Below are 12,184 nucleotides of genomic sequence, written 5' to 3' on the forward strand. Positions count from 1 at the left end.
AAATGTTTATTATTCATGCTAGAATTGTATTAACTGAAAACTTGATACATGTGTGAATACATAGACAAACAGAGTGTCACTAGTATGCCTCTACTTGACTAGCTCGTTGATCAAAGATGGTTATGTTTCCTAGTCATAGACATGAGTTGTCATTTGATTAACGGGATCACATCATTAGGAGAATGATGTGATTGACTTGACCCATTCTGTTAGCTTAGCACTCGATCGTTTAATATGTTGCTATTACTTTCTTCATGACTTATACATGTTCCTATGACTATGAGATTATGCAACTCCCGTTTACCGGAGGAACACTTTGTGTGCTACCAAACGTCACAACGTAACTGGGTGATTATAAAGGTGCTCTACAGATGTCTCCAAAGGTACTTGTTGGGTTGGCGTATTTCGAGATTAGGATTTGTCACTCCGATTGTCGGAGAGGTATCTCTGGGCCCACTCGGTAATGCACATCACTATAAAGCCTTGCAATCATTGTAACTAATGAGTTAGTTGCGGGATGATGTATTACGGAACGAGTAAAGAGACTTGCCGGTAACGAGATTGAACTAGGTATCGAGATACCGACGATCGAATCTCGGACAAGTAACATACCGATGACAAAGGAAACAACGTATGTTGTTATGCTGTCTGACCGATAAAGATCTTCGTAGAATATGTGGGAGCCAATATGAGCATCCAGGTTCCGCTATTGGTTATTGACCGGAGAGGTGTCTCGGTCATGTCTACATAGTTCTCGAACCCGTAGGGTCCGCACGCTTAACGTTACGATGACGATTATATTATGAGTTTATGTGTTTTGATGTACCGAAGGAGTTCGGAGTCCTGGATGAGATCGGGGACATGACGAAGAGTCTCGAAATGGCCGAGACGTAAAGATCGGTATATTGGACGACTATATTCGGATTTCGGAAAGGTTCCGAGTGATTCGGATATTTTTCGGAGTACCGGAGAGTTACGGGAATTCGTATTGGGCCTTAATGGGCCATACGGGAAAGGAGAGAAAGGCCCCAAAGGGTGGCCGCACCCCTCCCCATGGACTAGTCCGAATTGGACTAGGGAAGGGGGGCGCCCCCTTCCTTCTTTCTCCTTCTCCCTTCCCTTTTCCTACTCCAACAAGGAAAGGAGGAGTCTTACTTCCGGTGGGAGTAGGACTCCACCCTTGGCGTGCCCTCCTCCTAGGCCGGCCGCCTCCCCCCTTGCTCCTTTATATACGGGGGCAGGGGGGCATCCCAGAGACACAACAATTGATCATTGATCTCTTAGCCGTGTGCGGTGCCCCCTCCATCATATTACACCTCGATAATATCGTAGTGGTGCTTAGGCGAAGCCCTGCGTCGGTAGAACATCATCATTGTCACCACGCCGTCGTGCTGACGAAACTCCCCCTCAACACTCGGCTGGATCGGAGTTCGAGGGACGTCATCGAGCTGAACGTGTGCTGAACTCGGAGGTGCCGTGCGTTCGGTACTTGATCGGTCGGATCGTGAAGACGTACGACTACATCAACCGCGTTGTATTAACGCTTCCGCTATCGGTCTACGAGGATACGTGGACAACACTCTCCCCTCTCGTTGCTATGCATCACCATGATCTTGCGTGTGCGTAGGAATTTTTTTTGAAATTACTACGTTCCCCAATATTAGGTTGGTCAAATTGACGACCTAGGAATACGCGCACGCCCTGTAAACTGAGAGAGGGAGTATCACAGTCTCATGAGCTTAGATAAATCCAATGCCCGTTTATGTGCATCCATATGTATATAGTAGCCAGGGACGAAGCTAGAAAAAATGGGCACTGGTGTCAACCGCTGCCCACGCTAAGGCTCTAGTAGAAATTATAGTGATGCAACAACATAGATAATGGCCGAGAGCGATATAAAGAGCAACAATATGCAACGAGCTGGTGATATTATTATTACATAAAAATCGTACCGAGTAGCGAGTATTGGCTGAACGAAGTCATAAAGTAACACTTCTTTACATATTCCAAAAATAATAGGCAAAAAGATGACTTTGGAACGTTTCACTTGTAACTTTCTGGAAAGGATGAACAAAAAACATATTATATTCACAACAATAGTAAGAAACAATTAATGCAGAAAATAAGTATCATTAAGGAAAAAATAAAATGATCTGAGACTCACATTTTATAACTTCCCTTCTCTATCTTTCATCTTCTTAAATAGATCAATCACATCATCATTCGTTATTGTAGAAAATATGTCTTTCTCCACATAGCAAATCAGGCAATCACTCATGAACTCATCACCCATTTTGTTCCGCAAAACACTCTTGACGATATTCATTGCTGAAAAGCATCTCTCCACTGACGCTATGGCAACTGGCAAAATTAGCACCACAACTTTTAACAGCCACATTGTGAAAGCTATTAACTTCACCCTCATGAGTATCTAGTCTTTGTTTCTTATTCCTACAAGAGAAGCCTTTAACAACAAATGCATCATTACCACCTTGGTCGTCGATGCAATCTCTAAATAGATAGCAACACACGCAAAATGCCTTATGCACCTTATCACTATACTCTAGCCAATGGTAGTCTTTAAACAATTTTGGATTATATCTCTGTTCAGCTCCTGCGATGGTTTTCTGAGGATATTTAAAGCCTTCTTGTGGTCTGTAAGGTCCTCTATTTAAATATATTCTTCTAATCTCATCTTGCTTCTTAGGATTCTTTGTTTACTGCCCTGTTCTTTTTCGATCAGCTGGATCATGAGGAAGTGCATCAAGTTAATTTCTGCCGGAGGCGGAGGAGTAGTACCAATATTTGAAGCAAGATCTTGTCTTGGTCTAACAGGCCTTGAAGTCCCTGCCACATTACTATCTAGTGCTCGTCGTTTCCCTTTCAACAAAAATTTATCCATATCCTCCTGGTTCTCGGCAAATCAAAGAAAAGAAATTTCTTAGCCAATAGCCATCATGAAATCAAAGCACATGTAGAATTGTAGACAATCTAGAGACCGAGAGAGAGGGGGCATATTAATTACCTGGGATGGGAAGAGCCAACACTTGCAAATTAAAGATTATGCACCGGTGGACGGTCGGCCGATGTCAACATTCACCCGATGAAACGGCGTCGAGTTCGCCGTCGTTCGTCGCCGATTCCCTGCGGCGGCTGCGGAATTAGGGATCGAGATGAGGAGGCGAAGAGACGAGGACGTGTGTATGTTCGCGTATAGGTACAGGCGTACAACAGATCGATTAATTGATACATAGAGACGTGCGTACGCATTGGGCCTGGCCTTGTGTCATTGTTTGCTGCCACAGGATGTTGCTTTTTTAGAACTTAATGGATCTTATGAGCTAAGGCTTTAGGGATTAGCTGCTCTGCTGCTGGGCTGGGGTCAATGGAATTTTTGGGCTGGGGTCAAACGCATTTTTGTTAATACATATTAGCTGAAAGGCCAGAAGGCACTAGTGTCAATTGACACCAGTGGCTACATGGGAGCTCCGTCCCTGATAGTAGCACCAAATTTACCATGTCTGACATTTTTTATTAAAAGAGATAAAAGGTTTTCGGGTAAGGGAATTTCAATTTACTTAGTATTGACGTATGCATGTCCATTCCTACATGGTTGTATTAAGACCGAACCTGTAGCAGAAGACGGGGCGGTTGAATTGGGGCGACACTATCAGCCGCCCCAAATTTTGTCGATTTTTTCTAACACCGCCGTTCCGTAGACTATGTGACCATTTTTTGTAAAACAAAACAATAAAACAAGGGTTGAGAATTCGAATTTTTTTAGCGTGAAGAAAACGATGTTGTGTGGACCGTGTAGATAGTCAGCAAAAACACTGAATTTGGATATGGGTGTGGCTAGATCTCAGTCGAATAAGACTTAACCAATTCTTAATCAAATGACACAACATGTAAAAAGGAAGAAAGAAAAATTAAAAAAAAGTTTTGTACGTATCTTTACATAAGATCTTACGAATATAGTATTGACTGGAACTTGGTTAAGTCTCAGCTAACTGAGATTTACCAAGCCCGTTTGGATATATCCAAATATCACGATCGCATTGCACGGAACAAAAATGGAACCTTTGAGGACGAGGATAGCTACTGCGGGCAGAGGGTCTGTCGCGCGGGACCCACAGGCAGTGGGCGACCGCACGGCCAGTCCCGGATCGGACGGCCGAAGCCTGACGGGCCCCGCCGCCCATGCCTCAGGCCTAGATTTCGGCGGAGAATGGCGGATCGACCGGGGCGCGTGCAACGATCGGACGGTCGAGACGAGAGCGACACGAGCTGCATTCCTTCCTCCATCCTCTGTCTTGTTGGAGCCGCAGCCACTCTGGTCTTCCCCATCGCTTCTTCTGTGAAAGGAATCTCCCCCGCTCCATACTCCATAGCCCCCTCGCCGTTTTCCTCTTCCAGCCTCGTTTCGGCGCCTATACTATACCTTCCAGAAGGGAAGGCTACGCCGCTGCATGCCTGCCTGCATCCTCGCAAATAAAAACTCTCAAAGCTAGCCGAACCCTACTCCTCTGTCCCGTACTGCCTTTCATCTCCCTTCCTTCCCCTTTGAGACTTCACTCCACCCTGAGCACCTTCCAGCACGGCCGCCTCACTCCTGCCCGATCTTCCAGCGCGGGTCTTCGGCAAGGGCTCTGCCGCCGTTCCTTGCCGTACAGTTACCGACGACGGTGGTGCACTGTTTACACGGCGGGTAAACTCGCCACGGAGGCGCGGCCGGGAACGGCGGCGGTATCAGCCGGGCGGGGAAGCCGTCAGTTGCATGTAAGTACCCCATCCCACCGGTCAGTGTGGTTGGCCACCGTCCTTCTGTACTTCCTCGTCCTCTAACCACTCTGGCATAGTACCAGCATCACCATTAATTAGTGGCAGTACCCTCCTCGTCACGCCGGCCGGCAAGAGGCGGAGAAGGTGCGCACTCAATCGAAACGGCCGGCACTGACGCCCCGCGTTCGTGTCGCTTGCCATTCCCCGTCCATTTATTCTTCCTCCTCTCTGCTTTCGTGTCGTGTCGATCGTTAAGCTTTGTCTAACCGTGCCCAGCTTGCATCGCGTGTTTTGCTCCCCGTCCCGTTCTTCACAAGTCAAACCCCCAACAGCTGTTTTCAGTTTTGATTAACACCAAAACCGTACGTATACGCTCTTGATTACGCAGTCCTCCATTGTCAGCTCATGTCACGTCATCCGCCTGTATATTTCCCCCCTAGAAAAATAGATACTTTCCCAGATTTTCCGGATCTTTTTCTTTACATGACATTGATTTTCAGATCATTTTTCGACGCCAAGATACACCGCACACTGTTTACCCGACGGGTAGGTCAGCCAAGGGGCCGGCCAGGAGCAGCGGCGATATCTACCGGGCAGGAAGCCGTCAGTTGCCTTCTGTAACTGTAAGTATCATCATCTCACCGGCGGGTCAATGTGGTTGGTCACCGTCCTCCTCCTTTCTTTGTGTTCCTCTCGCTACTCTAGCTATCACCATTAATCAGTGAGCTCACCCGTAAACATCAACCCATTAATGGCTTGTTTAAGGTTGGTTGGGAAGGCCGAGCGGCTAGCCACACACGCCACCTGGCCTAGATTTGTGAAGTGTTCCTAGCAAAGCGAAAGATTTTGTTCAAAATTAAAGAGGATCAGCGGGGTGGCTCCCGCGGCGCAGACACTCGATGGCTGCTCGCTTTTGGTGCCGGCCCCGGCGCCTGAAGGGGTAGTAAAAAAGATAAAGAATGTCCAGGCAATACGTTGATCTCGGGGGCCATACTACACGCACATGCAGAGGTAGACTGTAGCTCTGCTCAGCGCCTCGTGCGTCGAGCTAAGCTGATGCTGCCGCTGCTGTCTTGTGTCGAGTCTTTCTTCCCCATGCTCCTCTGTCCTGGCCGGCGTCGGACAGCGCGCTCATCTGAATTTAAACATCGAGTAGTAGACTACGAGCGTAGTACTACTCTACGTAGAGTGGCAGCGGGCAGGCAGGAGGACGTAGACATGAGAAGCTTCGCCGCGCGTCGTTTACGCTAGCTGCATGTGCATGCGTATTTGCATTTGTTTCCTTATGCATGTGACGTACCCCATGTCATGGGTGCGGTGCTCTCCGGGTCTGACCTGACCAGGCAGATCAGAGGTCGAACGTTGAAGATTTGTTGCATCTGGGTGCGTGACTCTGCACCCTGCATGCGCGGTTGGAGCTCCGGCTCCGTCCATGTCTTGTTACGTACCTTGTCTTTATAGTGTTTTCTGCAGCCTGGTCTGCTGCTGGTGCGTGCATGCATGGACGCTGCAAGCAAATCGACATGGGTTAATTGTATTCCATTCCTTATAGTATTAGCAAAGCACTGTAGCGGCTTCACCGGAGTACTGTTCTTCTTGCTGGTCTGCCCCGGTTAGGCGCCGGTGCGAGCTCTATTGCGGCCATAGTTAATTTGCACAGTTGAGTTGCATGTGTCGCCGCCTAATTCAGCTAGATCGCTGTGCGGGGGCGTTGACACGGGTACGTAGCTAATATAACCACGGTCGTCGGCGTCGCACGCACGTGCGGGCCGGGACGTGTCGTCGTCGAACAGTGATGTCCGTGTCCGCGTAGTGACTAGTGACTGAGCAGTAGTATGACGTTGAAATAACGCCTGCGGGGATTGTTACAGACTTACAGTACGCTACTGTGCGGTACAAATACGTTCTTCTAGATGGACTGGTAGAGTATACGATACTGTGGCATTAAAGTTGTAGCACCCTGCAACGTCGTCTACAGTACTATACAGTACAATTAATGTTGACCTGCCTGCAGATCGCAATGTTTGACCCTCTCACATCTTGTGGATATATACATTTGGTCGTATGCACGCGTACAATCTTTTGTACTAGTACGTACTACTAGTTTTAATTTGCACCGTCCCGGTCAACGTAGTACTATGCCAGTACCGCTCTTGAGATAGATACGATCGACGTTATTAATGATGAATGCACCACTATATATACATTGCTCTATTCTGTTCTACAGGCGGTGCAGCGAGAAGTGATTATCCCGTGTTGTTGAGCGTTGGAGGAGGGCAGCGGAGGAGGAGGAGGAAGCGAAGATGCTGGCCTGCATCGCGTGCTCCGCGAAGGAAGGCGGGGAGGACGGCTCCCGTGCTGCGGCCACGCCGGCGGTCAGGTCTCTCACCTCACAGGTACACGTACCATCTGTCTCTCCCCAATGACTACTGTACCACGGTGCGTGCCACTCTACTGGACCGAGTGTACCACTGTTTTTTTTAAGGACACACCTGCCAGTACCAGCTCTTCTTTATCTGTCTCTCTCCCTGTGCACACTGTACAGTGTATATGCAATGCTTGTGTTGTCTCATTTTCTGTCAGCGTGAGTAGGAGAGAGAGAGAGGGATCGACCGAAGGATGCAGTTGATAGACAGTGAGGGGAAGAACCGGGAATGCCAGAGTCTATACTTATTACAGCACAGTGGGGCACAGTCAGCCTAGGAATTGCCCAAGCAAGGCATGCCGAATTAAAACCTCCTCTGCGCTGCACAGTTGGTTATAGGGCTAGGCGCGCGCATGCAGGGATAGCCGCTGCGTTTTGGCAAAAGATGCCAAGCCCCGGGGTTGTTGATCGATGTAGTAGTAGATGCGGACAAAGTAGATCAGCTAGCTTATCTGTCTATACGTAGGCGGTTGAGCCCTGGCCCTGCTGGCTGCTCCCGCTGGCAATTTGTTGGCACTTGCTCAGTTATAGGAGTGGAGTAGTTCCGCCACCCCACGCAAACGCGATCAATTGGCGTGACCGATCGTCCTCTTCCTAGCCTCTGCATCGTTGTTTCGGTCCCTGGTTCATTGCATCTCCTTGTTGCTTTCTGTTCTGCAGCACATATGCCATATTTGTGTCATGCACATAGAGCAGTAGAGGATAATGGATGAGCGAAACGAGTAATAGTAGTTAGACCCATAATAAGGATCGATGGGCCAGCTAGCCAGAGGCTTCTTTTATCTGAAAAATGTAGTTCTTCAGACTTTGGCACGGTGACATGCCTGTTAATTAGCTGCTAGGTAGGAGTAGGCCGCGTCTAATTATGATGGAACCATGGATGGATGCATGACTGGTCGACGCAAAAGCAGTGCATCCCGCGTGAATGACAGTGGTTCCATCGACCGCTTTCTTTAGCACCACGTACGTACGTACCGAGAGTACGTTGCTGGCTAGCTAGCTCCATTCCGTTCCATTCCTCGGGAAAAAGCTAGGTCGGTCAAGGGAGGACACGATGCGCACTGATGAGTAGACGTGGTGGGAGAGAAGGCCGCCGGCCACCTTTCCTTTGCTTGGATCCCCATCCCCATCCCCCTACCACCTTTGGAACGCTTTGCTTGCCGGTTCCCCATGGCCATGGGTCCGTCGTCGACGACATTCTTTCACTTTCTCTCAAACTCACCACCGCCCATTCGCCCGTCCGTCCCCTTTGCCGTGGAAATAAAGGTCTAGCAGTAGTAGTAGAAGCCCATGGGTAGCGTGGACACGCTCCGCACCACGACGACAGTGCCTGCGTTCATGTGCTGCCGTGTGTGATGGACCCGGCAACCTGCATCACGTTTTGCCGGTACGTGGAAAGCCATGCCTCGGCTTTGTTTCCCCTCGTCTTCGAATAAAGCCGGCCCGCTGGTCCCGCCCTTTAGGGCCCCAGGGGCTACGGCGGCGGTTCGGCCCGCCCTTTAGGGCCCAGGCTGGGCCTCCCCTCCCGTTGGGGCTGGGCTGGCCTGGGCCACGCCAAGACGGGGCCTGCTTTTGAAGTACGCACGCAACGCATAATGCATGCATGCGGCGGGATCATACGCCGCCTTTGGAGACGGCATGCATGCATCACTGCGTGGTTCCTTGCTTCAGACAAAAGGATAATAATGATTTCACTGTTGTCAATCCAGCGTGATCACTAGCTCGCTGTATGTATGTACTTTGATGTGAACGTAGCGTGGTCCTTTGTACTAGCAGTAGTAATCTGTGCTCCACATATAGCCTTGCCATACATATATACCCACTTTTCTTTGATGTGAACTTGTTCGTTAGTCAGTCAGTCACTCAAAGTCACTTCAGCACTCATCAAGCATATCCTTTCTTTGGCCATCCATGATCCTTATAAAATTCGTGCATATGCACTTCTGTTGGTACTGACTAACCATGCATTGTGTGGTAGCTACTTATGCTAATTCGAGTCATGGCTGATGTTACATTGCACTCATGACTCATGAGCGGTTAATGACTAAGTGAAGTGAGTGGTGCGTGGCTAACTCGTTTCGTTCCTGCGTACGTGCGTACGGTGCAATGTGTTGTCTTCAGCTCAAGGACATGGTGCTCAAGTTCTCCGGCTCCAGCAAGCACTACAAGGGGGCGGCCGCCGGGAGCCCCTCTTTCAGAAGCTACCGACGCCCCTACCCGGGCTTCGTCGACGACACTACCTTCACGCCGACGGGCAGGCCTGCAAGCGACGCCGGCGCGTACACAAGGACTAGTGCGGCAGCCGCGAACGGGAGCGCGCGGGCTGCCTCGTCGGCAACGTGGGACATGACCGGGCGCGGATGGCCGGGCGTGGACGAGCAGGACGGCGGCGAGATCGTCGCGGCTGGGGGGGACGCCGCCGTGCCCAGGGAGTGGACGGCGCAGGTGGAGCCCGGCGTGCAGATCACCTTCGTCACGCTCCCCGGCGGCGGCAACGACCTCAAGCGCATCCGCTTCAGGTATTCATCGCATATCAATTGCACATTTGCATTGTTCAGCTAGCTTTTGATCAACTGACGTGTCCAGCACATGCATGTTGAAGTGTTGAACTGATTAACTCGTGTGACCTGTGCTGCGTACGTAGCCGTGAGATGTTTAACAAGTGGGAGGCGCAGCGGTGGTGGGGAGAGAACTACGACCGCATCGTGGAGCTGTACAACGTGCAGACGTTCAGCGGCCGGCAGCAGGGGGCCTCCACTCCGACGTCCTCCGTCGACGACTCGCTTCTGGTCGGTGCACGCATTGTTGCACGTAAAACATTTCGTTCACGTGAACCCATTCATCCATGACATACTGATCGAACTGGTTGGGTGCAATGCTTTGCTTGCAGAGAGATTCGTCCTATTCCCGGGGCGGCTCCACGAGGGACAGCCCGGTAGTCATGATGCCGCCGCCGCCGCCGTCATCCTCGTCGAGCAAAGACCCGATGTCCCGGAGCGTGTCGTGCAAGGCGATGATGCCGCCGCCGTCGGGGCCTTACGGGGCGGGGCCATCCACCAGGGCGGCGTACTACCCGTCCGCGGCGGCCGTGCCGGACCCGTCCGACCACGTGTGGGCGCACCACTTCAACATGCTCAACTCCGCGGCGGCCGGCGGGCATTCCTCCTACGACCCGTCGCGCGCCACCACCTCCTCCCGCGACGAGGCCTCCGTGTCCATCAGCAACGTCAGCGACATGGAGGCGACGGAGTGGATCGAGCAGGACGAGCCCGGCGTGTGCCTCACCATCCGCGAGCTCGGCGACGGCACCCGCGAGCTCCGCCGCGTCCGGTTCAGGTATATATGCCTACCACCGATGATCCACGAACTTGCTAACCTTTCCCCGTTGATCGGTGCACATTCATACACGCTTGATCAGTCCGATCTCATGCATATTCTTGTAACTATTTTTTCAGCCGGGAGAGGTTTGGCGAGGACCGGGCGAAGGTGTGGTGGGAGCAGAACAGAGACAGAATACAGGCGCAGTATCTGTAGTTGATCTGGTTAAGCTAGCGGTGTTGGAGATAGATTAAGGGAGATAATGGTGAAAAGAGTGTGAAGAAGGGATAACCGGATAGGTGGAAGCAAACTAGTGGTGACCGTGGTGCTCGGCTTGGTGAAATATGGAGGTTGCGTTTGAATTTCAATGTGCTCCTCTGCTTTCTGTAGACTTTAGACATGTATAAACCTGATATGCTCGCCTGTCTTTGGCTTAGTTTACCTTTTCTAAGGCACCAATGTGGTTCATTCGTTGGTTTGATTTAATGTTATGTTTTTGCGTTTCTTGGTGGGATTTGGTCAGGAAGTACTGAATCTGTGAATTTATGCGTGTGGATGTTGGCATGTTTGGGGAAAGTTCATAGAAATGCATGGCCAAGGAGAGGCTGATCGATGTGGGATGCTTATTGGCAGGGAAAGTACAAATAGTATCGCTCACATATATGATGAATATAAATTTGAACACATTCATGGAATTCAGAGTTTCATATACACTCGAACAATATGATGAATATAAAACTAGAAATGTCACGGGACAGGATTTTTGGAATATGGACACACCGGAACCCACTTCATAAAACTTAGCAAACGATGTATTTCTATGTTTTGTAAGTTCCCCCAAAAAATATCATCCATATAAACCTGATATGCTTGCCTGTCTTTGGCTTAGCTTACCTTTTCTCAGGGATCAATGTGGTTCATTCGTTAGTTTGGTTTAATTTTGTTTTTTGCGTTTCTTGGTGGGATTTGGTCAGGACTCACGAAGCACTGAATTTGTGAACAGATTTGCTACTTTACAGTCGACTGTTTTACAATCCGTTGTCATTCAAATCTATGTTCGTCCGTTATCGTGCGGAGATTCACGCTTGGAGGTGTGATTTTCAGTCTGGTTTTCTGTTTGTCGGGCGCAGTTTTTGTTTCTACCCCAGCCTGTTAGCGTTACGGCCGCCCCGGTCCTTGACCGCCTGTTTTTTCCCCTTTTGAATTTTCTCTGTGTCTTTTCCCCATTTCATTCGGCGGCGCTGTTTCAATAAGACAGAGAGGAGGGAGAGCGAGAGAGAGCAAGAGGCGCTCGAGCGGCGGAGGAGCCGAGTCGATTCCCGTGGTTCATGTCGATTCCGAGATCCCCTGCCACTCGAGCTTGATTTCTCCTCCTTTTCTCTTTGTTCCTCGGCTGCCCCGGTTGGTTGTCCCCCCCCCCCCCCCCCCCGCGGTGTGACCTAGGTTTCTCCTCCGTTTTCTGCTAGTGTGGCTTCGAGATCCATGTATGTTCTGGTGTTGGATTGATGGATGGTGTATGTTGTTGCCCGTGCTTGGTGTAGATTTATGTGCTTAGATTTCCCCATGGCTCCCGATGTGTTTGTGTAAGATCTATGAAATCGATGTTGTTAAGGAATAGAGAGGGAGATTGGCGTAATGCGATGGGTGTTGTATTGAGCC

The 12,184-nt window shown here is 50.1% G+C and overlaps 1 protein-coding gene across 4 annotated transcripts; it reads left to right on the top strand.

Moving 5' to 3' along the window:
- Positions 1–4,252: 4,252 nt before the first annotated feature.
- On the top strand, positions 4,253–11,011 carry LOC109736148 (protein Brevis radix-like 2). Of its 4 annotated transcripts, XM_040399687.3 has the most exons (9): positions 4,254–4,779; positions 4,860–4,926; positions 5,059–5,144; positions 5,283–5,405; positions 7,010–7,178; positions 9,329–9,726; positions 9,852–9,996; positions 10,098–10,543; positions 10,663–11,011. In XM_040399687.3, exons 5-9 carry the CDS (start codon positions 7,086–7,088, stop codon positions 10,739–10,741), a joined length of 1,161 nt encoding a protein of 386 aa, XP_040255621.1. In that variant the 5' UTR covers positions 4,254–4,779; positions 4,860–4,926; positions 5,059–5,144; positions 5,283–5,405; positions 7,010–7,085; the 3' UTR covers positions 10,742–11,011. The 4 variants fall into 4 exon arrangements, with proteins under 4 accessions (XP_040255622.1, XP_040255621.1, XP_073365076.1 ...); XM_073508975.1 differs by having other exon boundaries at positions 4,860–5,144; XM_020295365.4 differs by lacking the exons at positions 4,860–4,926; positions 5,059–5,144.
- Positions 11,012–12,184: the final 1,173 nt, after the last annotated feature.

The sequence above is a fragment of the Aegilops tauschii genome, chromosome 2, assembly GCF_002575655.3.
Source record: "Aegilops tauschii subsp. strangulata cultivar AL8/78 chromosome 2, Aet v6.0, whole genome shotgun sequence".
In the NCBI taxonomy this organism is placed as follows: Eukaryota; Viridiplantae; Streptophyta; class Magnoliopsida; order Poales; family Poaceae; genus Aegilops; species Aegilops tauschii.